Source organism: Anomalospiza imberbis, chromosome 5 (genome assembly GCF_031753505.1).
Source record: "Anomalospiza imberbis isolate Cuckoo-Finch-1a 21T00152 chromosome 5, ASM3175350v1, whole genome shotgun sequence".
Classification (NCBI taxonomy): domain Eukaryota; kingdom Metazoa; phylum Chordata; class Aves; order Passeriformes; family Viduidae; genus Anomalospiza; species Anomalospiza imberbis.
Window position 1 is genome coordinate 43,696,173 of NC_089685.1, and position 27,501 is coordinate 43,723,673.

Consider the following 27,501-nt stretch of genomic DNA (forward strand, 5'->3'; position numbering starts at 1 on the left):
AGAGGGAAATGTCCTTTATTGACCCAGTCCCAAAAGCTGTGTTATCTTGTAATTATGGAGTATAATTGTGTTATAGCTGTGTTATGTTGTAATTATGTATTATATAGTTTGGTTCTCTGTCTTCACAGACTAAAGCTTTCTCTTAATTCCATTAGCAAGTTTTCAGAGAACAGTTGTTATGGAAGCCAGCTCACCTTGCCTGTGCTTTGTGCCAAAAATGAGCCCTTTGCCAGTGTTAACCAGAAGGCTGTGAGGTTAGCTTGTGCCTGCCAGTATTTACTGCTACTCACATGCTCCTGTGAGCTGAGATCTCTTAGTGGATAATTCTAGTGAAGTAACATTGTCTGTTTGTAGTATCTCCTGTAAAGTGACCTCAGTTTCACAAGAGGATGCACTTACAAAACTCCTTTAGGTATCATTTCCTGAAAAAAACATTTTGAAAATATCTGCTCCTCAGTGCAGTCTAATGCATTTTAAAAGGTCAGCCCAGACCATACAGAAAATAATAGGTTCCATTAATTTCAACACAGACAGAATCAGGAAAGCATATTTGACAGTGTTGTTTTTAAAGTATTTATACAAGCTTAAAAGTAAATACAAGCTCTGCCAGTAGAAGATAAATTCCTTAGTTTCACTTACTACTTCTAGTAAAATACTAGGAATATTTCACTGTTCTGTAGCTCATGGCCTGAGAACTTTCTCATATATATATTAGGCAAGTGATTTAGGCAATTGTGTATCAACACATCAGATTTCTGCTGATAACTAGATTTCTGGAGATGCAAACAGGTGTCTGTGTCTGTACTCATCCACATCTTTAAGCATAAAAATGCTGTTAAAGTCAGATTCTGCTATCCATTTAGTAAGGTGTTTGAACATATGAATAGTCCCAAGGGTTGTTTCTAGCAAGCAGTTCAGATGACCTTTGCAGTGAGCACCCAAGTGCCATGCTGCCATGTGGAGGTAGGAGATAGCTACGTTAGCAGCGTAGATGTAGCCAAAGCTGGCTTTCATCCGAATAAGCCAGCCTGTGATAAAGACAAAGGTTCTTCTACCTTTGCAAGATAGACATACTTAAAATCCATGTAACTTTTCTAGATTAAAAAGCTAGCATAGAGAAGTCAGAAAAGTCTGCAAACATGGGTTTCATTTGATCTCAGGCAGCCATTCATTTCACAGACTACACATCTGCAGGCACACAGATGAAAGAGACCATGGCTTAAGTGGTATATATCTAATTCTACTGTTCGATGTGGTATTCTGCTCATAAGGGAAGATACTCTTTCATACCACAGCTGCCAATGAATTGTTGGTGTAGTAATTGCTAGCTGAAATAATGGCAAATTGACTCATGCAATCATAAAAGATTTAAATAGGATGAAAATTGCTACTGCATAGATTACAAAAGGAGACTCTGAAACCAAGTCTGTGAGACAGAAAGAGAGAGAAGTATGGTATGGTGGGGTCTCTTGCATTACAGCAGTCTGTTGTGTTAGACAACTTGAATTCAGGGTCTGGTTATACCACAGTATATATCACTTTTTTCTTTTTGAGAGATGATTTTATATCCCTGCTTCACAGTAGCATTTTCTTATCTATATCCTGACAATAAAATTACTTTTATTTGTCATGCAATTGTGGTATCAAGCTTAATTAATATGTGTGTATAAAGTGTTGGCATAACTCAGCTGAAGAGTTCTGTGCAAGGACAAAATCTGGTTGTTTTTATCAATCAAAAGTGTGAGTGAATGTATGAGAGAAGGTGCATACCAAATACAGAACAGCTACTCTGAGTTTTCAATTCAAATTATTTTTGAACAGTTATTTCTTGTAATATCCAGTATATACCTAACATGTGCATTTTTCCAGATTGTCTAGTTCTCGAAGCATCACTGTCCTCAAGCTCTTGGAATATCACACAAACATTTCAGTTGAAAAAGTAAGATCCTGATTCTTGTTAAAGTTCATTGTGGGGTTGATGTGTGTGTGGGGGGGGAAGTGACTAAAGTCATTCTTTTTTTTTTTTTTTTTAATTTATCAAGGAACTACATGGCACTAAAGATAGTCAGATCTGTTTTCTTGGCCCACTTCTTTCTCCTTCTCTGTTTTTTTTTCCCTTAAAAAGCTACTTCTTCTGATGACTCCCTTATTTAATGGGACTGTGGAAACTAACTGTAGGAGAGTCATTACAATGACTGAATTTATGACAAGTGCCTGAAGAGGTAATAAAGGATGTCACAATAAGATTAAAATTCTTTTTGTCCTTGTGTGAAAGGTGGGCCCCCGGTACTCAGTGTAAGGCCTAGATTAGAGAAGTCAAGAGATTCTTTAAAATCACTTTGTGAAGCTGTTTTAAATTAGACCCAGATGGAATTTAAATGTGCTCTATAGGTAACATGAATATAATTAAACCAGAAAGTAACATGTAATTTGCTAATAGGAATAATGAATACCTATTCTTCTTTACACATTATTTTTCAGACTCTGTGTTGAGAGCTGGCAGGGGAAGCATTCATGCCCAGTACGTGGCCTAACACTTTATGATAGGTGGTTGTTAATATTTAGAAAGATCTGGCTAATATATGCTACAGTGTTCCCATTCAGAATGCTCCTCCCCTGTGAAAAAAGGCTAATTCATAAGCACCTGGGATGAAATAAATCTCTTGCTTTTTGGGAAGTGGCACATCACTTCCCTGTCCCTGGAGGAACATGAGGAAGGAGCTGTCTTCCTCTAAATCAGAGCATTTCTCAGCATGTTTGGAGAGGGACTGTGCTGCTCTTGGCTCTCGTCCATATTGATAGAAGCATTGCAAAGCAAGAGAGCAACAAGCTAGTTTCAGAGCAGGCATATTATTTGGTAGGTGATGGCAATAGCAAACTGGCAATACTTTCTAGCACTACAGACATGGAACAGAGGTTCAGACAAGATGGGAAAAAATCAGTGATTGTTTTCTGCCCTTTTATGGTTAAAAAGTACAACCTGGCCACTCAATGTACTGGAGTAAATCACAGTAAAATGTAACCCAGTGTTTCCTCTGCTTCCTGCCTTTTTTGAAATTAATGACTTTCAGCATCTCAATACAGATTGTATTTCATACTAAATTTCTTCTCAGAAAAAGTACAGCAGAACAATAGGCTTGGAGGTTAAACGGCTTTTACCCATTTCATTACATGTTTGCTTGGTTGTTCCCTTGGGTTTGTGCTCTTTTCTGTCACTTGAAATTTGACATTCATGACTGAATCTAGATTGAGTTCCTGTGTCTTACAAAAACTCTGTTTCTGTGTTACCAGCTGCTCACGTTGTATACACAAGGGTGAGTGTGCCAGCTGTGAATGGATACGTGTTTCTCCTGTCACCACCTGCCAGGTGAAGTTTGTTGGGGAAAACTGGAATCCCCTGTGATGCCTTTTCCTTGTATTTTTTACATCTGAGTAGCAATCTGTCTCTTTTTTATCCTGACATGGTGAAATGCTTATTTTTTTCCAGGATGATTGCAGTGCAGCTGCTTCCAAGGGGATCACCACTGTGCAGAAAACAGAGGTTAGTTAGCATTTTAAGATCAGCATTATTAAGGCTCTCTGGGTTGGGGGAGAAATTTATTTAAAATGAGAGGACTTTGCAGAAAAAGAAGAGATATGGATGAGGAGGCAATCATTTACAAAGGAAGGTAATGCAGAATTTGGATTGATACTATTTCTTAGTGCTCTGTTGGTGTTAAAAGGTACCAGCAAAAACTTGTGTTTCCAATGCAGGTATTGAGACAGGGAACACTGCAATTGTCATGTGCCTACCTCTAGATGCATTGCTTTAAATGCCAAAGTCCCTGTATGCTGTATTTAGTCACTCCACAGGAGCCAGCACACTGAGGGCTGGAACACGTAAGCTGACCAACAACAACAACAAAAAAGGAGAACATTTCAGGCTTAATATCTTAACTAGACTTAAAAGCATGTTTGAGTTCTGATGTCACAGACAACTCTTGGAAACTAGGCTTCAGAGTCTCAAACCTCTTCCTCATTATATGCAGCCAGATCACAGCTTCTCCTGAAAAATAGCTGCCAGGGGAGCAGAAGGAAGGGGAGGATGTGCCATCCAGTTTCTGTGTAACAGAGAAGTGGCTAGAGGATGAGTCCAGGAAATGAAATCCTTGGGTGTTAGTAAATCTCTAGTTCACACTTTCAGAAAAATTTTCCCTGTTTCCAGACTGTAGACAAAACTGGAGATGGATCCACACAAACTGGATCACTGGGAAGGAAGAAGTGTCACTAGTGCTGCCAAAGTACCTGCTGAATCTGCTTACTAAATTCTCTACAGAATTCATATAGACTGTATGTGTCCAGGAGTCTAAATGTTTTGTCTCATAGGCCAGCCCTTTAACCTTCTGATCATAGGTTAGCCCTTTAACCACGAGGTTATCCCTTCATTCTTTATGGAACCAAAATGTTTTTATTTTCTCATACAACTGAGTGATCTTTTTATCAGTGGTTGCTTATGACATGCAGGTGTTAGGAAAGAAATGAGTAGTGCAGAGAAAACTGACTGATGAGCGAGTACGTAGAGATTTGCTGCCTACACTTTTTGGTTTCTGCTTTTCTGTGAGTGATGCATAGTTGTTATAAATAGTGACTTATCTCTAAGTGTTTCATTAGAACTACCCAAACTTTTACCTTTCAAGACAGGGGATTACCTCTTAAATTCAGCTGCTCACCTGATGTTTCTTAAACAAAATCACAAAATACATCTTGTTTTTCACAGACGTGTGGGATTGTAATACTTGTGCTTCTGAGCATTAATATTCTGGATTTGATCTGCATTTAAAGCATTATGGCTGGTGAAACAGAGGAAATTCTTTTTTGCTCTGCTTCCAAGTGCATTAATTTGGCATTGGTAAATAGTTGGAATTGCCTGGGTGATGGCTTTCTTCCACATGCCTTATCTTGGAAAGACAGTGATGGACAAGGCAGTGAAAGCACCAGAGGCAGTGCAAAGGCAGATGTTTATTTAGAAGTGATTGATCCATTCAGAGAGCTTGAAATTGCATTTGAAATCCTGCTCTCCTTTGACTGCTTGTGATTTAAGGAGAATATACTGGAGAGTGGAGAAGGAGGATTTGTGTTTTCCCACAGACCCAGCTGAGCATTTAGATTAATATACTTTTTTTTCAGTGCCAGCCCCAGCCCACCTCCTGACTCCAGCTGCTGGTTTCTATGCATGCGCCTTCCCCCTCCCCTGCCAGAGCAGCAGTTGGAGTGGTTGGATAGAGTACCCTTGGCTAGGGAACTGATTTGGCTGGAAATAACCATTATTTTTCAGCAGGTTATTTTTCGTCTGGGCCGGTTCCCCGAGCAAGTTCTTCAGGGCCCTGTGTTAGCAATGCAGGAGGGGCTGTGCCAGAGAGGGACTCCCCAGGGTGGCAGACGCTTCTTAACCTGGGCTGCTGCCAGATACCTCTCAGAGACCTGCAGCCATGCTAACCACACCTCTGAGGATGTGGCTACCACGGTTCACACAGCCCCAGGGAAGTGTTAGGCTGTCCAGGGGAGGGGGGAGGAGGCTGCAGCTCAGAAATATGGAACTCTATTGAATCTGACAGGGCTGTGCTGATTTACATTACCTGAGGACCTGGTGCACGCTTTCTGTATGTCTCTTTCCATGTTTACACTTTAATCACATGCCTCACAACTAGTGATTTTTATAAATATCCTTCTGCCTCTCTGCTGTGGCCCCTCTTGCCACTGGGCATTGCTCCCCCTGCCATGTAGCAACTGGAAGGTGAGGGTCTGTCTGGTGCTGGGGAAATGAGCACTGCAGACCCCAGTGAGGGCATTAGGTCCTTCCTGTTTTCAGTGAAGAAATTACTGGTTTCTTTTGCTGCTGCGGCAAGTATTGCAGATTATGGCGGTCAAGCTGGGTGGGAGCTGGACTCTTGAGTAGCTGAGGTGATCTTACCTCAGTGCTGTGACTGCACTGACTCCAGGAGGCCAAGGCAGGATGCCGTGAGGGAGTCTGTGCTGTGTAGCCTCGGGCATGATTTCAGAGGGGACTGATAATTTCTGAGTGAACAATATTTTCTGTGATTTCTTCGTGGTGTAAGAAAAGAAGCAAGACAGGTCATCTGAAGCACTCTGTGGTGCATGGTGCCTGGCAGAGAGACCAGTGGGAGCCCTGAAGCACTGCAGCAAAACGCTGCACCCCTGAACAATGAGTGCCTGGCATTTCCCTCACCGGGGTTCACAACTCTGATGCAGTCTGGGGGATCTCCGTGTGTTTGTGTGATACTGTGGTATTCTCCTGCTTCAGGGATCCACCAGTTCTAACTGGTGGTTACCAGTGAGAACCCAAAGCAGTGGTTTTTTTCCTCCTTTCTGTGGTATTTGACTTATGAATTTGTGTGAGGATATTGACTGTCCTTGGTGCACTAGAGGTTGGACACAAGCAGAAGGATGCAGGTGAGGAAAAGCAATAGTGGTTTGCTGGCTTTAATCTCTTAGATTTCTGCTTCAGTTGTTCTCTCCCAAGGATTAAACTGATTTCCAGATCATCGTGGGAGTGAAATTTCCCCCTCAGGCTGTTTGTGAGGGATTTCCTTTGCCTTCCTCTATTATCCATACAAGGGGTCATCTTGGAGGCCTTTTACAGGCCCTCTGGCCCCAGCCTTTGCACTCTGTGGCCTTTTCCTAAGGCACAAATTGCGGCTTTCAGTCAGTGGTGGTAGATGCTTCATGTGCTCTGGAGTGCTCCAGCAGTCAGTGAATCGAGGTAGCATGTGGGGACATTGTGCTGGGACCTTTTTGAAATGGTCAAAGTGTTGTGACCCTGATGGTCTCCTCAGGCTACCAGTCCAAAGACTTAGTGCTATTTTGGGTACATGAAATGATTAATGGTGAGAAAAACCTGTGGAATGGACTTTCCTAGAGGCTTTGCACCAGCCCCTTATCAGGATCAGGAAGACTGAAGTGCCCAGTGAATGTGTTCACAGGTGCACAGCAAAAATCAGGATAATCACAATGCTCTGAAAACTCAATTTAAGCTAGTAGTATAGGCTGCCTAAAGTTAAGCTAAAAATGGTTTGCCTGAGGTCCCAAACAGTTTGTGGTTTCACATGCGTATTTTCCTGTTTTTTTTTTAATGTTTCAGTTTGTTGTCTGAAAGATAGACAGGGAGGAAACTGTCTGTGTGATTGTAAAACTGGGGAAGCAGCAAAACTGATTAAACGTGAGATGCTGTCAAAAGTATCAAGTGAATACAATAGGGAAAAAATATCTCTTCTTGCTCGGTAGTTTTAGCAAGTTAGAATAAGTAAATATAGACAAAGAAAAGTACAGTTTTTCTGCAAGACTGTGACAACATCAGAGCAAACTAGAGTTATATTTAAATGCTGGATAACTTCTAAGCGTAAAAATAAGATACCAAAAGACTCCCTTGCAGTTGTTTTATACCTTTAGTTCTATGTATGACTTTGAAAAGACTTTCTAGTAAAGCTAATTCTCGGATGCTTTCTCAAGTTTTCATTAGAGGATTCCACCCTGCTTCCCCTTTTCAGGTCACAAAAGATGCCTTCATTTGTTCGTCTGATCTCTCATAGTGACAGCACCATGGGTTTTGTCTTGCCTTTTTTTAGTTCTTCAGGGGTCACATGGAATGTATCATTTCAAGCTGAGTTTTTATGCTACCTACCTTCCAGCATGTCAGACTGTGATTCCTTTGGGCAGCTTTGTTATGAGATAAATTGAAATATAAAATACGTAGGTAAAAATAGTTGGCTTGTAATGAAGTTGTGATTGACAGTACTTCCCAGGATTAAGTTTAACAGGATTTGAAATTATTAATAAAATGTATCCCAGTGCCATAAAATCTGCATTCCTGAGTGGTGGTTGTTTTTACAACTGTTGCTTATCTGCCCAGCCTTTTCATAACCAGATCTTCTTTTGCTTTCTTTCCTAATAGCATATCAGCATTCAATCCATTGAACCTTTGTGGATTTCTACATTAGGCAAAAGTGAAATAACAGTCAAAGGAGAAAACTTTACACGTGCATCAGGCATAAAACTGATATTGACTGGAATCACTGGCTGTAAACCAGATGTGTGAGTTAAACCAAAAAATAACACTATTTACTTTGCATGGTGAAAATTATATCCATTTTGCTCTAGCAATATGGTTGTGTGAGCAGTTGTCATATACCTCTTCTCAGCAGAGCAAGGGATGCTCTGCAATCTTTTAGTTATACTTCCACTTTAAATTACCAAAGGATGAAAATTAATTTGGTGTTTGAATACAACACAAGGGATGGGTGGGTTGTCAGTTCTTTCAGTAGCAGTAGGACAGTTTAGTATCTCTGGCTCTCTATGCCTTCTAGCAAGCACCAAGAAGCTAGGTCACAGGAAAGCCTCAGTTTTTGTTTGAATCTCCTCTGCTTCAAAATATTCCTCATATATTCTAGGATTCTGGTTGTAAAGCACGGACACCGTGCCAGGGAATGAAATCTCTCGTAAAACAGCTCCTATTTTTCTCTGTTGATGATCACACTGTGTAAGCCCCTAGATAATTAGGCAATCTTATTCTGAATCAGTTATTTTCAGGTGCAGCTGCGATGGCTGCCTGTGATTAGGAAGCCCATTTTACATAGCTAGCACTTGAAAAGGTAGTGTTCAATTTTTGCTTCAACCATGAATTTTCAGGGAACCACAGGAAAAAAAGGAAAGAAGGAGGGTAAGACAGGAAGTAGAAAGAAAGAGGAAGGAGTGAAAAAATGAGAGGAAAGAGAGAAAGAAAAAGAAGAAAGAAAAGGAAAATAAAGATTCTCGTTCTTGACTAGCTGATGGACCATGCTGGTAGCACAGAGAAGTACACAGTGAACAGCAAAATAACATGTTGCATTACATAGCCTCATCCCAGGGTTGATTATCTATACTGTTTTCTGTGATTATTGTGTCACATAGCAACTTCATTCAAAAGATGCCCTACTTTGTCTCTTCAACTCCCTGCTCTCTCTTTCCACCTCCATCTGGCAGCTCCGACAGAGATTCAGCTCTCTTTTCTCCTTATCACTTGCTGTAGGCCATAGGCTTCGTGTAGTAACACCAGTAAGTGGCATCTGTGTTTCAGTGTTTGTTTTCTTTCTTCTCCAGCATTAAAGTCAGAAATGTGCTAAATGATACACAAATGACATTTGCTCTCCCCCCAACACGTAAAGAGGCCAAAAGTATATGTATCCAGGCTAATGGGAAAAAATGTTCACCACCAATGACCCTGCATTATGTTTCTCTGCCATCATGTTCTAAAATTACACCAAATACCTCCTGGATCAGGTAAGTTTGTCTTTCTGTGCTTTTAATGTATTTATTCAAATGTAATTGCACTGAACCAATATAAGCCTTCTTCCTTGGCCAGACTGCAGATGAAGCAAGCTTGGAAGACTGCTGTAACCTGTTGTGTTGGATGAATTTAAGCCCATAAAGTGATCTAGCAGATAGGGTCATAGTAGCTGCAAGGTGGATTCTGTAGATTTCTTCTGCCTACCTCAGGTCTCCTTTATAGAAGTCAAAAGTAGTCTATTCCTACTAAACCTATACCCAAAATATGGATAGCATAAATTCTAACTCCAATTAACTTTGATTTCTTGATGCTAATATAGCCTTCATCTGTGAAACAATATAAAGTATCAGTGGATTGGAAGTGAAGTGAAAATAACAATCACTGCACTGAGGTACACAGACTTGCTTTACAATATGATTCCCTAAAGCCAAAAGAGCCCTTTTCAAGCCTTTGCTGTGTTTTGTGGGAGATTCACAGACCTGGTGAAAGACTTTCAGGGTGGTTTTAAAGATATTCTCTGGCACAGCTTTCCACCTGTCCCTCTGCTTTCATAGTTTTTACCTGTTCTCACATTCTGAATCTGATATCCTGTCGAGTGAGGATTTGAAGTAATGGGTTGGGCTGGCAGCTGCAGCAACTAAGCAGCCAGGATGCATGCCCTCATCTCCAGGTGAGAGGCAGCTCAGGCAGCTGGAAATTAATAATACCTTAAACCACTCTAACTCTGTACAGCAGAGATTGTGAGCCACAGCCGTCAGACTCAAGCACCATTGTGTCCTGAGACAGATGGTCTGAACACCACCGAGAATGTTTCCTGTGAGGTGCCTGGCACGATGAGTTTGTCCTGAAGACGGCAAGAATTAAGCACAGGCAGGGCTGTGCTGGGGCAGTGAAACACCATGATACTCTTTCTTCAAGACAGAATATTAAATCATGGTCGAGTTCTTTGGCTGCATGAATAGAAAAAAAGATGAAGAGTCCCTGAAAAGGAGTATACGTGTGTATGCAATCAAGTCATGTGGTTTTGGGGTAGCAAAAATATTGACTATTACATTATGAGGAAAGAGTGGAAGTACACTGTATAGCTCAAATTATCTTGTTCTGCAGTTTGACTTTATTATGTTGTCTGCTACCATAGCAAAATACACTTGAGTAGTTTATTCAGAGCTGAAACCTTAATGCAGGACATGTCTGTGGGAAGACAGATGATATTAACCACCCTTTCTCACCACATTTGTTTATGTTTTGTTTTGCTTTGGTTTTTGCAGTGGTGGTCGCAAAATTACTACAACTGGTAGAAATTTTAATGTGGTGGACAGTGTGATTATTTCAGATGACCAGAGATCAAACCTCACAGTAAGTCTGAATCTCCTTTATAATACCAAGTAGAGGTCTCTTGCATTAGGTTGCATTAGGTAGGTTAAGTTTGAGGAGAGGAGACCTCAATAATTTCCAACCACTTGCATGGACATGTCAGTCACCCTGCTGAAATAAATATGACCACTTACAGGATTACAGTTATACACATTCTTAGTACAGAATCACAAATACACATAAGCTGCTCTCCTGCATAATTCCCTGAGCTTTTTTTATGGTCTAGGGACTTGCTCCAAATCTGTCCTTTTTGAGTCTCTCTAGTCTCCACATAGGGGTGTGTTGGCGGAGGGGGTGCTATACTTCCTTCTGGCTCTGTGCTGAAAGTCCAGATGGTACCACTGCCTCAATGAGGGGCAGCAGGCTGGAGCTGATATTGAGATGAAACCCTTTCTCCAGGGTTTTGAGGAGGTAAGCACTTTGTTGACCCTTGCAACACAGAGACCAGAACACAGCAGCATCACCCAGTGGAGTAAGCAATGACCCAATGCTATAATAACTGTAGCAACCCCCTCTCTTAGGAGTTAAGTTAGAAAGAGCAAATGCCTAGGAGTGCTGGAGGGCTTGTCTTACTCTTCTCTTGTGTCATGGTTTGACAAACCATGACATTTTGTCACCTGCATTGAGGGGAAAGAAGGAAAATTCTTTGTCACAATTCCTGTCTCATTGCAGGAAATAGTTACCTTAGCAGTGAGCAATCAGCCTTAAAGCAGTGTGCAGTGTGTGACAAATGCACTTCAAGGTAGACATGGGCTCAACACAAATTTTTTCAGGTGCTCTGCATGCAGCCCTGAAGAGGCCTAGCAGGAAGCTGTGTGAAGCCAGGAAGACATTAAAATGAGTTTGAGAGCCTCTGTTTGTGATTGTATCCACTGCTGAGTATTTAATGACTCTTAGAGCTTTGCTATTGCATTTCTAGGTCTCTAGGTGTCCTGGAAATGCATCTGAATATCATTATTTAACGCCAAGCCTGAGCCATGCAACAGAGGGTAAAGTTGTTGATATGATGTTAAAAGTGGATACTACCTTTATACCATGTGTCAAATTACACTATCACCCAGACCCAGTGTTCATTAACTACCAGCTGCACACTGAACTGGATCCTGATCTGGAATTAAAAATATATGTAAGTTTCAAAATAATAAACTACAGTACCTAATTTAAAATAGTGCTTGGAGATAATTTTTTTTCTTACTGCATTTAGTGACTGATCATTGCCTTCAATTATTTTCCCTCTAGAAGGAAAATGATAACTTGAATATTTCTAAAACGGAGGTAGAGGTTTATCTATCGTACATGACTGGTGCACAGACCAAAAAGATATGGTTCAATGTCCAAAATATTACCAAAAAGCCAGACCGTAGCACCATACTGTGCAAATTCAAAAGGGAAGGAACTGACAAGATTGACTTCTCCACAGTGAAAGTTTTTGTAAGTAGAAATCCTTTTTGTTGCAATTCAGCAGTGTTTGAATGTTTATACAAGAGTAGTGAAATGTATCATTAATGCTGTCACAGTACTTGGTACAGTTTTCTTCCTCATACCTAAACATGTCTGCCTAGCTTATATACTGCTGACGGAACTGAGTTCATTTTCTGTGGGGTGCTGTCAGAGGTAAGCTTTGCAGTCAGAGCTCAACTCGCTACTGCTGAGCTCCAGGAGAGCAGTAGCTTGTCACACCTCTTATCTGCAGAGCAGACATCATTGGAACAACATCACTGTCTCCAGGAGAGCTCCCCATCTTAGATCTGTAAGCAATCTAATTCTCCAGTGTGGCCATGAGAAAAAGGATTTTATTCTCCCAGTCACCTTTTCCTACTAAAGTAGGTGAGGATCTGTCTCAGGGATCACCAATGAGACAGAAGGCATTTCTGGATTAAAAAGGAGGTGAAATTCAATGTACACTGGGAAAGCTAAAATGCTTTGAGCATGTGGCACAAAGCCAGGCCCAAATATAAGGACATTAGCATGGATGTCAAAGCTGAATTGCAGCTTAAGATATTTGCTCCATGAGTAAGATGATGATACAATTTTTTTAAATGCTATGATTACCATTTATGAAGGAGAAAAATTATGCCAGACTTTATTGCAGTGTGTGGTGGTATAAAACTGAAATAACTCTATTGACTTCAAGGCATATGGCTCATAGTAAAGATTAACAAAGCTATTCTTGATTTTTTATCACTTTTAACTGATCCCCCATCTGTGGATCCTGCCGTCTGAGCCAGTTATGGCGTGGAAAAGCCTTTCTGAATTTGGTGTTGCATTTAAAAATCAGTGTTGCCCTGCTCTGTCACATGCTTATCCTGCAGACTTCATAGAAGTGACTGTCATAGAAAGGTCACCACTTTACTAAAGCAAATCAAATGCAATAGCTATCATGTAACATTGCACTTCTAGTATCTTAAAATTTTTTTCCAACATAAGAAAAATATAGGAGAATCAAATCTTCACATTTTTTAAAACCTTATGAATAGATCATCATAGAAGAAGTAGGGGCACTGAAAAAAGGAAAAGATGGGTATAAAATCTAAGTTTGACTCAAGAATAAATGTATCTCTGGCCATAGTTTTCCAGGAGAAAGAAGATATTGAGTGTGGGTTCAAAGACAGAATGATCAGTCTGCATGAAGGTGTCAGAGTAGAAAATGCCATTCTTGTGACAGAAGGAAGATACAGATAGATCATAGGGCTCAAGACAGCAGGAACAGGATCATTCCCATTGTAGAACTGAGTGAAAACTGACACATGACACTGTAGGCTTAGTAGGAAAGATTTTAAATAAAACAACGGCCAGGAGACATACTGTATGACTGGAGAGCAGCAAATAAAAATCCAATATTTTAAATTGGAAAAAACCCCAAACCCTAGGCAAACGGAGGCTTGCTGATTTAATCCTAGCTCTATGTAACACTTTATAATGTATTCTGAATTACTCATGAAAAACCTGGAGGTAAGTGGAAAATGGGATAATCGTCAAAATCCTTTTAATGAAAGCAGATCATGCTAGATATCTTCATTTTCTACGATGAGTGATTTCCTCAAGAACAAAAAAGCTATAGATCACATGTACCTGGAAGTCATTCGGTAAACTATTTAACATCGTGATTATGAGTGCACCAGGGGTTAGAAAAACCAGATGCTGTGTGTGGGGAGCTGACTCTGGGCAATTCTGATATTCATACAGATATTCTTTAATATCCCCACTGACTTGAACACAAAAATAAAGCATGTGCTGGTAACACTTGCTGATGACATAAAGCTCAGAGGCATTACCCGTCCAGAGAAGGTTTTATAATGTCATGCGGAAAAATGAATTAATTTGGGAACAGGAATTGGATTAATTCAAATGTACCTTGCATAGTCTGTGATTCATAAGCAAGAAAAAAGATAAGGAAAGAAATGAGACCACTAGATAGGAAGGTTATGGTGAAGAATAAAGATAATCGAAATATGAACAGATAATTAAGTGAATGCTTTGTCTCAGTTTTCAATAAACAAGGACAAGTGAAAGAAATTTCTGCTTTAGGAAGTCTTCAGCTGGACATGACAAATCTAGAAAAGTAGATGTATTAGTCATAGGATGGGTAGAGTATTTAGCCACTAATGCTAAATACTTTGAGCCTTGGGAAATGCTAATGGGATCCTAGGAAGGCACAGACCAAAAGAATTTTGCACAGGAACTGTGAAAACATAGAAACATCAGAGGAAAAAGTAACATTTGATGAAGGAAATAGATCTGCTTTGCCTTCTGTTCCTTGTAGCCCCGGAATTATAAAGGCTGTGTCCTTCCAGTCCTGTGGGGTTTTTTTGCATGCTTGTGTCTGTATAGCTGTGATGTGAGTATCCATTTGGCAGTCTGCAGCTGCCCTGACTGCTCACCTCCTGTGACAAGCCACTGATTGCAATCACCAGATCTCTGCCTTCTCTGCTGTAACCCAAAATAATTTCAACTCAACCCTCCTTTTCAATTATCTCTAGCTCATTTCTATCCCTGGCACTTGGTGGTATTCTTTTTATGTGCCAAAATATATTTTTGTGTCTAGCCTGTTTATAGTTTTAGCTACCCTTTATTTATGTGCTTTTGCAGATCCTCTTTCAGATCCTCCTTTGTGAAATTTCTTCTGCCATAATTATCAGTGGTAAATGCCTCTGTTTGGCATTTGGCAGACTTCAGCATTTTCATGTATCCCTAAGAATTAATGCCTCTCCTGCCTTTGACAAGCCCACGGTTGGGGGATGTTGTACATGGATTGTAACATGTACATGTTGTGCATTTGTCGTGTGTCGCATTTTGTCTTAATGACCCTCAGGATCAATGTCCTACATAAACTTCCTCCAAGAAATAGGGAAGAGGGCTGTAGTTCAGGTGTCTGAAAAATTCTACTTCCCTCATTCTTATTATGAGTCTTATCTTACTTTTCTGCTCAGCAGAGTAACACTGTGAGTGCAAACACATGCCTTCCTTGTGTCAAAATGTTTAGCAGCGACTCTGAGTGCATGAGCCACGTGACCAGCTGGAGGCCAGATCTTGCCTTTCATTTGAGGGCTCTAGTTTGCAGCAAGAGCGTGACAAAATTTGGTGGTACATAAGGACCTCTAAATTTTTTCATCATTGCTCTTTTACCCTCCTTAAATATCAAATACAGTAAAATTTAAGTTAATGTTGGTTTATATGCATTTTACTGAACTTCTACTGTCTTCCCAATAATCTACCATTGTCCTTATGTGCCTTAAATACTATTTTTTTAATATGTTAAATGTCATTTTAAGCACTGATATAATGCCTGTCACCTATTAACCCAGCCATTGCTTTTCTTCAGGTCAAATTAGGAAATTTTGAACATGAAGTCAAACCAACATCATCACACATATATTTATATGTTCTTATTTTGCTACCTATTGTGGTGGGTGTCATTATAGGTAAGTACAATAATATATTATCAGCTTTTGATTTGCTGAAGGGGATGATCATGACACAGACACTATACATACTCACGTGTCTTTAACTGTCACAAACAGTCTGGTGATTTTACCCTGTTCCCTATAAGAGTGGACAAAGTTAACTCTGTTCTAGTGGTGAAGTCTAAATTGTCAGACTGCAGCACATCACAAGCATGTTACAAGACAGTATTTCTGTCTGTTCTGCTGGGATTACTCACTTTCACTTCATGAAGCAAGCCACAGAACTGACATCCTTGTGTCACAACTTGGTCCCTTCCAGCTGTCAGAGCTCAGCTACCCTCCTGTCCCTGGAGCAGATGTACCCTAACAAACTGCTTATCCTCAGTCAGTGTTTGTGGTGTTTCTGCTCAGTCTCATTTGGATCATTCATGAATTTGTGGGTCATTACTAAACTGAGGGAGGTAAATAGTTATACCCTTCTCTTCTTGGTGCTCCCTTTTTTTTTCTGAGTCTTTTTACCTGGTTATATATTTGATAAATTTCTATTTATTTTACTAAGTATAGGGGTTTGTCCATTTGGTTGATTCCTTTTTTTTAAGTTAATTTTGAAAAGGAACCATATGTCATGTCTTTATTCTAAATAAGCTTTAGAAAAGTTAACAATTGGTAAGTGGATTTTCTGTTCAAAACAACTGGTTTTTCTGTCTGATCAGTGGTACGTTAAGTAGGTTGCATTAGTAGAAGTGGCTGTTAGAGCCTGCATCTCACTGTACAGGCTGTATATAACAGGTGTGCTGCACTTTCTAATAAAGTTCGATTGACAATTCAAGACCTTGTTAAAAGGAATGATTTTTCTAAAGCTTGGGGTATATATAGATCCAGGTAACTAGGGCTCTTGGGTACTAGCACAGGGACAATAAAACACTAATTGTGCAAATATACATTAATCTTTTTGTTTCTTGATAATAAATTATGTCTTGTATAGGAGTTTTCTGTTCTGTGATTTCTGTACTCAGAGTCTCTTTTTCTTCCTTTTTAGCGGCATTCATAGTTACTAGATACAAATCCAAAGAGTTAACTCGTAAACAGAGTCAGCAACTTGAACTGCTGGAATATGAGATTCGTAAGGAAATACGCGAGGGTAGGTCTACAGCGTATTTTCTGAAATGAAACTGTCAAGAAGCTCACATTATATAAACATTTTCATTTTGTAGCTGTTAGAATATTTTTGTGTTGTATCAGAGTTCTGCTTAATATTGTATGCACTGCAGTAGCAGATAGCACTGAGCTAATAGGATTGCATGTAGTATTCCCTTCAACAAAAAAGTAGATTGCTACTTTCCAATTCATAAGAGCTTCAGCTGTAAAAACAACCCATCTTCCCTGAAAATTGTTTTTGAAGGAGTATCTACTGGGGCCAAGTTATAGTTGTGAAGCTGATTTTGTGTCAACTAAACTAACTCTCTGGGTGGGGATGGGGGGTGCTTTTTCAGGATTTGCTGAACTGCAGATGGATGAATTAGATGTGGTGGATAGTTTTGGAACGGTTCCCTTCCTTGACTACAAACATTTTGCTCTTAGAACTTTCTTTCCAGAGGTAAATATTTACAAGTCTTTCAGATGTCAGCTCTGACTAATAGTAAAAAAAATTAAGGAAGGTCAGGATCACATAACTAAAGAAAATACTACACAGTAATCGCACTTTGTTCTCACAAGAAACTTTTCTTAAATCAAGAATTACCAAAGAACACTTAAAGCTATATATCTCTATATTTAGCCAAGCCTTTGTGCTGTAGCTAAAGCAGTATTCTTGAATTTTCAAGGGTTGTGTGTGTATCCATTCTTTTTTGTTCAGCCTCACTGAGCTGCTTGCCTTTCAGGCCATCTTAACTAAGCTATAATTTATCCATTGCTTTTTTTGTTCCCATGCTTTAATTTCCAATGCTCTAGTTAATTAAAGTAACAGTCAGGCTAGCTAACATGCTAGCTAACATCATGACACTTCCTAATTAGACTTGTGGGATGAAGAAATGGCTCTAAGATGGTCCTGACTTTCTACACTAAGGTGCTGGCAGAAATGGTAAGATGTTGATTCAAAGGGCTGCAGCTCAAATGCTTAGAAATGACATAAGTAGTTAAGTGTTTTCCAGTTTAGAGGCAGACATTTTCAGTGTTCATTGAAGCAGTTTGTGCCACTGCATCAGATGACTAAAGAGGTGTTCTCTTGAATGTTTTACTTCTCTTACTAATTTTTTTTTTGCCTGTGTGGCACCTTAGGAGGCTGATAAGTGCCTTTGCCACAGCTTTCAATATTATATTGTGATGGTAACCAGTGCTTACAAGCATTTATCCAATTGGCAGAAGCTGTGATCTCAACTGGTGATATTTTCCTGTATGACTGACACCAGTAAGTAGAAACTTGGTTAGTTTAGGGCATAACTGGTATGGATGTGAATTATCTACCAGGCTTCATGTATTACTCATCACTGCTGCAGCCAAGTCTTGCACTCTTGTCTGCACAGTGCTTCACTTTATTGCTGTTTGTGATCCTAGTAAAGGCTCATTGTGATAAAGTTTAAATACCTGTGATAGTGCAGAATCAGGGCCTTTGGTTTTTGTACAACACCAAATACCAAACATCAAAGCAGAATAATATTTAGCAATTACATATGCAAAATCCCTGTATAATTTGCGTCCAGTTCTCACACCAAAGGACACTGGAAATATCTCTGCTAGTACTACTGTTATGCCCCCAGGCTAATTTTTAGAGGATCGCCAGGTGGTTTGAAGAAAGTGGAAAAGAAACTTTACTGCCTGCATCTCTTTTCTTTCTGTTTGTTTTGCTGCCAGGCATATTAGCATTAAAATAGCAGTTTTATTCTTAAGAATATACCTTTTCCTATACTTTCTCTTGTCAAAACAGTAATAGTCTGTAGAAGCTGACTCAGTGGAAATGCTGTACTCTATGCAAATAAAAAAGTTAAGAAAAAAAGGTATAAAATTTGCCACTCTGCTGCAGTCTGTAAAGAAAAAATGGGAAGGGCTCCTGTTTTGCCTTGGTGAGTCTCATGCCACTGCACATCCTGGAAATTATTTCAGTTGGATTTTGTCTCAGTTTGAAATACTTATCCCACGAAGGTACACTTGCTACTGTTAGCTCTCTACAAACATACAGTGTCAGGCAAGTTACTTAAAATGTTGTATACCAATTTCTTCTGCTGAGTACTTACTATTTACATTGCAGGAGTGTCCAAACATGCTTTGTGTTGTATGAATGTGGCAGAAAAGCAGTGCTCCACTGAACAAATATTGTAGAAGAACCGAAAGCCAGTGGGGTATATATTGCAACTGAGTGTCAGAAGGGTTGACAGAAGGGTCAAAGTGACAAACCACTACTTCCTTCACTAACCGCATGTGTTTGAGTGATGTCCATATTGCACTCTTTGTGCCCTCCAGTGTGACTGATGGGCTTTGTCTCATCTAACCTAAGCTGTTTAAGCATTGAAACTGTTGACTGAGCATCTTCTGTAGTCAGTGCAGAGATGGGCAGCTCAGGAAAGCAATTCATCCCATTTGTCTGAGGCATCTCCCTTAGGATGGGACAAGTTGCTTAAAGAGTGACTCCCATACCTAAAATGAAGAGTGATCAACCCCATCTTTGTTCTCAGCCTGTTGCTTCCCACTGCTTCAGTTTTCTATATTTGATCTGGCTTAATAGCTTTTAATGCTTGTAGGTCTTAAATGGATATTGTATATTTTCTTAGAATGTTCTTGATGCTAAGCCTGATTTTTGCTTTGCTTGTTAAATTTGTCTTATTATTTCTGTTTTCCCTCAATTTCACACATTGTTTGGTTTAATGCTCCAATCCTTGTTCCTTGTTCACAGACATTTTAACCTTTAATACAGTTCTGGTTCTTTCACTCTACATGTGCATGTGTGTGTGTGTCTTTTATTGATAGTTGATGTTAGGGTCTCAGTTCTGGAGAAATGGAAATAGCCAGTGGAGGAAAAGGAAGAAGAGCTTGGTAAGGTAGAATAGAGCAGGAGGAATGAGGAAAAGAAGGGATGAACAATCAGGTATGTAGATGAAAAATTAAGTGTAAGATGCCAGTGTGTGCTCACAGCCCAAAGTCAATCATACCCAGGGCTGCATCAAAAAGAAGCACAGCCAGCAGGCTGAGAGAGGTGATTCTCCCTCTCTGCCCTGTGAGACCCCACCTGGAGCACTGCATCCAGCTCTGAGGTTCCCCAGCACAAGAAGGACATGGACTTGTTAGAGCAGGTCCAGAGGAGGGTGATGAAAATGCTCAGAAGGTTGGGACACTTTTTCTATGAAGGATATCTGAGCCAGCTGTGATTGTTCAGCCTTCTGACAGGAAGGCAGCCTTTCAGTTAAAATGGGGCTTATAAGAAAGATGGAAACAGACTTTCTACCAGGGCCTGTAGTGATAGGACAAGAGCTAAATGTTTTAAACTGAAAGAGGATAAACTTAAATTGAACATGAGGAAGAAATTTCTTATGATGATGGTGATGAGGCCCTGAAACAGGTTGTCCAGAGCAGTTGTAGATGCCCCATCCCTGGAAATGTTCAGTGCTAGATTGGATGGGGATTTATGTAGTCTGGCCCAGTAGAAGATAACCCTACCCACGGCAGTGGGGTTGGAACTAGATGATCATTAAGGTCCCTTATGACCCAAACCATTCTGTGATGCTGTAAGGAAACTAGTGGCTGCCAGCATGTGAGATAAAGCATATAACAGGCAATGGTGTAGATCTGTTGCTCAAGAGGCATTGACAAGGTGTTTGAGAACTGGAGCCTTCCTTTTGTGTGAGAGCTTTTGCTAGGACTGGATGTGTGGTGGCACCTGTGCCTCAGTGGAGACTGCCAGCATGGACCTCCTGTCGAGTTCACTAGTGAATATTCATGGAGTGCCTTGAAATGAATGGAAGCAGATGAGCTCAAGTGTCACTTCATTAACGGCAGCCCTGTATACCAAAGGCTATCGCTGCCAGCCAGGAAGGATGCAGCCTGCAGCACCCCTTGCACACCAGCACATTTGCAGATGACGGTGACATACAGCTCCTCCTGGGGAGCATTGGTTGACTGCTGTGTGAGTGTAGCACAGCAGCATCGAGTAACACACACAGCACATTGAAGATGATATCGGGTCATTTTTTGAGAGTTCAATTTCCATTGAGCTTTGGCAGCACCTTTGCAGAAGTTACTGTGTAGAGTTTTTATATTGTATCTGCTAGAAGTCGACATTTCCATTGTTTTGTTTCAAGTAGTATCAGGAACATGCTTGGTGTGATAAACATACATGTGTTAGAAACTTTTGGTGTATTTATGAATGATAAATATCCCCTTATATTTTAGTCAGGAGGCTTTGCATCCATCTTCAGTGAAGAAATGCCACAGGTAAGCTGATGTAGTGTGATATGCCTTCATTAATTTTTTTTTCAAGAGTGATTGTATCCCTTCTTTCAGTTTTGTCCTAGAGCAACACATCAGCTTGCATTTTCAATATGTTCCCTTTCCTCCATGAGGGGGGTTACATGGATTTATATGTAAAAGGAGTTTGAAGTGTAAGGTGCATAATAAAATTCTTATGATGATGTGTATTTGACTTACTTAGATAAAATTTGGCTTCAATATATATTTGACTTACTTAGATAAAACAGAATCTCATAATAGGAAATGATGGGCAAACTTAACTATTGGCATTGCTTTGTGTATAGGGCAGAAATGTATGCTCTTCACATGTATATTCTGTGTTGTACACAAACATAAATGCATTTTTGGTAAAATCCCGAGATGCCTTAAATAAATGCAAAATTCCCACTGATTTAAATGACTCCAGGATCTTATCCCATATGTTTCTTTCCATTTTTTATGAGCATTAAGAATCCATCATAGCCAAACTACAGTTTGCTTATTTTTGTTTAACTATTCCAGAGCAGAGACCAAACGAGCAAGGATGAAAGCTTCAACATGTTGCATGCTTTAATTTGTAACAAGAACTTTCTTGTTACTCTCATTCACACCCTTGAAAAGCAGAAAAATTTCTCTGTGAAAGACAGGTATAGTATGATTATGCTTATCATCTTCAAGAAAAAGAATTAGCAAGAAAAAACAACATGGGTTGTAGCACACAAATATATTTGCTACTTTTTGCAAAACAAGCTTGCAGTACTCTGGAGCATTTTTCCTTCTCCATCTGTACTCACTGAGGAAGAAAAAACATTGCCATTAAAACAAGCAATTAAAGAGAAATTGGAATGTTTGTACATATAAACAAAGAGGCAAAGGAGCAGGAAAGCTCAGTTCAAAACTGTAAACACTTCCTGCAGTTAGATCAACAGTTCTGCAGTTTAGAAATGTTCTGTCACTGAAGCAGGTGTTGTTCTGCAAAATTAAATTTAGAGACACCGTTCTGTTTTTAAAAAATAATTACAAGAGCAGATGGACTTGCATTTTTTATATTTTTGTTGAGAACAGTGGACACTTTATGTGCCTGAGGAGGAAGAATTTAGGATATGAACTGCACTAAAATGTGTTTCATTTATTAAAGATGACTTGAAAGAGAAATTCCAGAATTATAGCATTATTTTTTCCCCCCATAGGTGCTTGTTTGCATCCTTCTTGACTATTGCATTACAAACTAAGCTAGTTTATCTGACCCATATTTTGGAAGTATTGACAAGGGACTTGATGGAGCAATCAAGCAATGTACAGCCTAAGCTCCTGCTCAGACGAACTGAATCTGTAGTAGAAAAATTGCTGACAAACTGGATGTCTGTCTGCCTTTCTGGATTTCTCCGGGTACGTGTACATCTTTTCACTACATGAGATATGCAGGGAATTTCTTTAATTGATTTTTTTCATATGAGCTGTCAGAGGGGTCAGTTTAAAGCATTCAGTCTAGCATTTTAACATTATAAGCGTGCACTCTTCTAGTTTGGGTGACTTAGCTGTTTAGGTGACTTTAGTGGAATGCAGGAAAAGAGCACATCTCCAAGCAATGATCGTGTCATGTATTTGGCCAAGATTTGGGTAATTTTGTAATTCCAGCATATCCTTTTCTCATAACAGGCATTTCAGCCCAGTGAGATGTATTGTGATCATATTAAAAGACTGATACACTTGATAAAATGCAGTGGTACCCATCTATGCGAGTTGTTGGAAAGAAATGGAGAAATGGAGATTTAAGGAATACCATCCTTTGGAAAACTAAACTTCTTTCCAATCTCTTCAACCTCCAAGCAGTATTGCAGATTTCAAGAGCTAAATTACTTCAAATGAAAACAAAATAAGCATTTAGTTTCATTTTAATATTTGTATTTTTTAGGGACTGATAGCACTTTGTTCTTGGTTTCAGTGCTTTGTTACTCTTCCTGTCTCTCCTATCAATGTGATGCTATCACACTGTTGGTATCATTATCATCAGTGCTTGCATTAATACAGCAGCAGAATTGTTTGAGGCTCAGCAGCTCACAGCGGTTTCCTGGAACTGAGGAGAGTGCCAAGGAACTGTCAGAGATATGTTCTCAATACACCAGACATTTTTACAGAGCTGTGCTAGTGAGATGCCTTGGCTGGGCTGCAGGAATGGTGTCACGTGGAAATAGACATACATCCTTCCTTTCTCAGGTGCTTTCCTGAGCCCTGGGGTTTAGGCAGGAGAGGAAATCCCCGGGTTCATTTCCTCTTTTGCTGATACCCCAGGGTAAGTCCCACCAGCTTGCTCCCAAAACATTTTTCAGAGGGAAAAATAAAGGGAGATACCAGTTCAAAATGAAACTAATTGTTAGCTTGTTTTCTCAAAAGACTGAAAATGGAAGTAGCTGAAGTATGCATGTGAACATGTGCATGCCTCACCCCCCACCCACTCTTTGGTGGAACTAGGAAGTGTCTGCCAGGTAGAGCAGGAGCAGCTTGTCTGTAGTGTGCTTGTGCACAGCAAGGAGCTGTGAGCTATCTTGCCACTCACTCCAGATGTCCCTTGCTATTTGCATGAGACTTTCACACTGAAAAGCAAAAGATGGAGGTTAAACAAATAGCTAGAAAAATCTGCTTGGAGGGATTTTCTTTTATAATTGCAAGATAATGAGTTACTCTAAAGGAAATAACACCATTTGTTACACTTGATTTTTTTCTAGTTATTCATGCTCATTTAATGATTACAAAAATAAATGTTTCTTGTATTTTTTTCCTGTCCTAGGAGACAATTGGTGAACCTTTCTATTTGCTGGTGACAACCCTCAATCAGAGGATAAACAAAGGACCTGTTGACGCAATAACTTGCAAAGCCCTGTACACTCTTAACGAAGACTGGCTGCTGTGGCAAGTGTCTGAATTCAAAACAGTGGTATGTTTGCTAGCTTGTGTTCCCTCCAGGCACAGACAGCTGTAATGTTTTCTCTGTTTCTAAGAAGCTAAAATAAGACTCTTAAGACACTAAGGTAGTGGTTAAGTGCCCAGATAGTAAAATTGTTATTGCTGACAAAGTTTCCAAACATGCTAAGAGTTTAGCTAGCTGGTGTTTCTCTGATATACATTTCAAAAACAGCACTTACTCTTCACTTCACAGCATGCATTAATCACCAAAGAGTAGGTTTAATGAAGTCTTAGGATATTAAAAAATCCTTCTTATTTTAAAGCATACTACAAAAATATAAACTTGCTTAGAATTTAAACTAAACTACACTTTACGAATGAATGAAAGAATGGAATGCGGAGGATTTTTTTCTATTGTGTTTACTTGTGACTAATCTTCAGGCAATGATTTGCAGTGGGTTTCCATATTATTAACACCAAATAATCTTCAAATTAGCAAGGTTACAGCATGGTGGATTTTATTTAGTTGCTTGCTTGAAAATAAGTCTAGCTAAGCTTCTGAACTTGACCATAGATTTTCTTGCCTTTCTCAAAGAACCTAAGAAGTACTTCCTGTTTTCCAGTTGCACCCAAACATCTTTGAAAGGTGGAGTTCCATTACTGGTTGTCATTGTGACAGTGAGATAAGAAGGGATAGCAGGAATATTGCACTTTGGAGCATGTAAAAATTGTGGCTTTTAGATTAGGAAGTCTGAAAAGGGTTTTCAGAATAACCAGAGCACTCTTGTGCTCCAGAGTTTCCAAGTGATTTTAGATCTGAGAACTATAAAATGTGTATTTTGTATTTCTAGTTATTTTTGTAGCTTCCTTGCTTTTTAACTCCTAGCTTCCAGTCAGAGTTATGTGACATAAAGAGGAGTATGAGAAGTGCACTGAACAGTGGGCTTCACACCTTGGGAGCAGAAGTTGGCAGGTAGCAATGGCCACAGCAAGGACAGTTCAAGTGCTGTCCTTTCAGTCCTTTTCAGAACCCATGTGCTAAGTCTCTGGTAGGGCTGAAGTTTCCAGGTCTGCTTGTCTTCTGTTTTGAAGCAGGAACTTGGAAATGCTAAGATGCCATATACTGGAGTAGACTACACGATCCTGGAAAATTTGGGTGGTCACAAGTCCATTGGACTTCTCTCATTGGGCCACATAGGAAACTCACTGAAATGGCAACATTTCTGTGAGTCATTTCTGAATTGTCATTTTCTAATGAAAGCTTCAAACTGATAAAGCAGTAGTCAAATCTTCTTATTAAAAAGCTGTTGTTAGAGGCTGCATTTGAAGGTACTTCAAGCTAAGTTACCAGAGTGTACCTTTGGAAAGGAAGTTTGTGACTAAAAATTGAATACATAATCCAAGATCTTTGGTTTCCTTGTTTGCGTGCTGCATTCTGGAATGTATTTGAGATCCACAGTAAATTTAAATGTATTGCTGTATGTATCCATAGGATGCAAAATGCAGTGGTGATGCAGAGCATTTTCAAGCAATCTCAATATGCCTGTTACTAGCAGACTGCATGGAAACATTTTCTTAGATATAGCACACATTCGAATTGAGAGCCCCTTTGGGGGGATAGCTGACTCTGAAGCTGCTGAAGAACCTTAAATACTTTTTCTAGAGCTACTTCTATGCATGCAGTCACTGATAGGGTCTTGTGGTCAGACTGCAGTGGAGAAAAGGTAAGTGGTCTGAAGGACTTGCTATAGCTGGGGAGCACTCTGCAGATGAATGAGGAAGTGAGAGCCTACAGCCCTTCTTGAACCTTGTTTCCTGCCTTTGTACTTTGTATTCCTGCTTTTGAATAGGAGATAATGATGCAGCTATAGGGTTAATACAGATCAGCTTTCCAGTTTAGGTGCAGCATTCCTTGGGCTTAGCTGAGAAGTGCTGAATGTTCCCTTTAAAACCATCACAAAAGGAGAGAGGACTCCTGCAATAAAATTGCAGAGATGAAATTCAAGGACTGTAGTTCTGCCTGGACTGGGAAACGGTTTTGTTTGGTGGTTTATCTGAGATTTATGCTGGAAGCTGAAACTGCTGTGAAGAGACTTAGGTGGAGGCTTTCTGGGCTGGGGAAGGAAGCCAGTTGCGCACATTCTCCCTTCAAAAATAGCATTTAACAGGAGGTGAAAGAGAAAGTAGTCAGTTTTCTTCTCTCAATAACACCACTTCAGATGCACTACATTGATGTGCAGGACCTGTAAGCTTGCAGACTGGGAACCAGTTGTTTTCTCTTTACTGTGGAAGAACATTTCTGCCTAAAGGATTGCAGGTTTTGTTTTCTAAATGGAATAAATTCTGATCTGAGTTTTCAAGTGCACTTATACAGTTGCTCACTGCAGTTACATTCTGAGTCTTGCAGTATTTTGTTGGTATTTTGGTTTTCCCCTTTCCCCAGCCCTACAATAGCAATGCATTAAAATCTACCTCTCCAGAGCAAAGCATTAAAAAAAAAATACACCCAAAAAGAGGGTTATAGGGATGGTGAAGCAAATCTGCAGCCATTTGGTGTCCAGATTTTTTTTAAGCTGTGTAGGCACTTGAAGATACAGGGTTATATCTGGTAGGGAGTTCAATTCTCAAATCAGTAACAGGGTACAAACAAGGGTGTAGGTGCTCTGCATGAGAATCTCTCCTTTCAGGATTGGGAGTTCAGTTCCAAACCAGTAAAAGCAGGATGTAGACAGGCTCCTAAAAATCAGGGTGAGTTCCACAGATCAGGAGAGATTTTTTAACATTCAGGCCATTTGTAACCAGAAAAAAAAAGAGAACCTAGAAACATGTCGTGTTTGAATTGCATTAGAGCTGTTCCCTGGCAGGGCCCCATGCCTTTTTTTAAAAGGCCATAGACCTTGGGTCACCCAACACCCTACTGCTAATCCTCTCTGCTAGAAAGGGTGAGGCATTGAACAGAGATAGGCTGCTGAAGTACGTACTCAAATGGAGGAACTGAAGGAAAGATGCTTCTAAAAGCTCTGGTCAAGTATGGGCTGTGAAGCTGTGCTCTTTAATGCTGTGCTTATATTTGAGTACTGAGAAATAAAGCTGCCTTGAAAGAGACTTGGATGTGTCATGGATCCTTTTCTCACACTGAGGAAGCAAGCCTGCTCTCTCAGAGGCAGACAAGCAGCTGCACCCCTCGGCAGATAATTTGCTCAATGACTGATGAAGGAGTGCGCTCCACAGCTGAGAGCTAGCATTTCACTGAAGAGTTTCATCTTGAATAGAAAATGCCAGCCTGGAATGCGAGACGTTCTCAGTGGTGTATCTCCTGTGGGAAACCAAGGGAGACTTTTTACAGTGGACTTAGTGCTCCAGTATTCCTTCGAGTAGTCTGCTTGTTTTTAAAACTGCTTGTTTTAAAAAAGGCATTTGGGCTGTTCTATGCTTTGCTGAAATGTGTTTGCATTTTTAGATGGGAAGAAATGGTCTAATTCTCCTGTTCAGCCAACTGCTTTTCATCAAAAGTGATGCAAAACCACATAGTGGAAGGTTGTTTAAAGTGTTCAACTGCTTTAT

At 39.9% G+C, this 27,501-nt stretch overlaps 1 protein-coding gene across 1 annotated transcript in view; it reads left to right on the plus strand.

Moving 5' to 3' along the window:
- Window positions 1-27,501, plus strand: part of PLXNC1 (plexin C1) — a 70,927-nt gene that overhangs the window by 22,933 nt on the left and 20,493 nt on the right. The window contains exons 7-21 of the mRNA XM_068190388.1: window positions 1,870-1,939; window positions 3,292-3,367; window positions 3,488-3,541; window positions 7,949-8,088; window positions 9,133-9,312; window positions 10,588-10,675; window positions 11,613-11,819; window positions 11,933-12,124; window positions 15,516-15,615; window positions 16,637-16,738; window positions 17,091-17,194; window positions 20,977-21,018; window positions 21,556-21,680; window positions 22,224-22,422; window positions 23,822-23,968. Of these exons, the coding sequence (XP_068046489.1) occupies window positions 1,870-1,939; window positions 3,292-3,367; window positions 3,488-3,541; window positions 7,949-8,088; window positions 9,133-9,312; window positions 10,588-10,675; window positions 11,613-11,819; window positions 11,933-12,124; window positions 15,516-15,615; window positions 16,637-16,738; window positions 17,091-17,194; window positions 20,977-21,018; window positions 21,556-21,680; window positions 22,224-22,422; window positions 23,822-23,968 (1,826 nt within the window). The remainder of the gene's footprint in view (window positions 1-1,869; window positions 1,940-3,291; window positions 3,368-3,487; window positions 3,542-7,948; window positions 8,089-9,132; window positions 9,313-10,587; window positions 10,676-11,612; window positions 11,820-11,932; window positions 12,125-15,515; window positions 15,616-16,636; window positions 16,739-17,090; window positions 17,195-20,976; window positions 21,019-21,555; window positions 21,681-22,223; window positions 22,423-23,821; window positions 23,969-27,501) is intronic.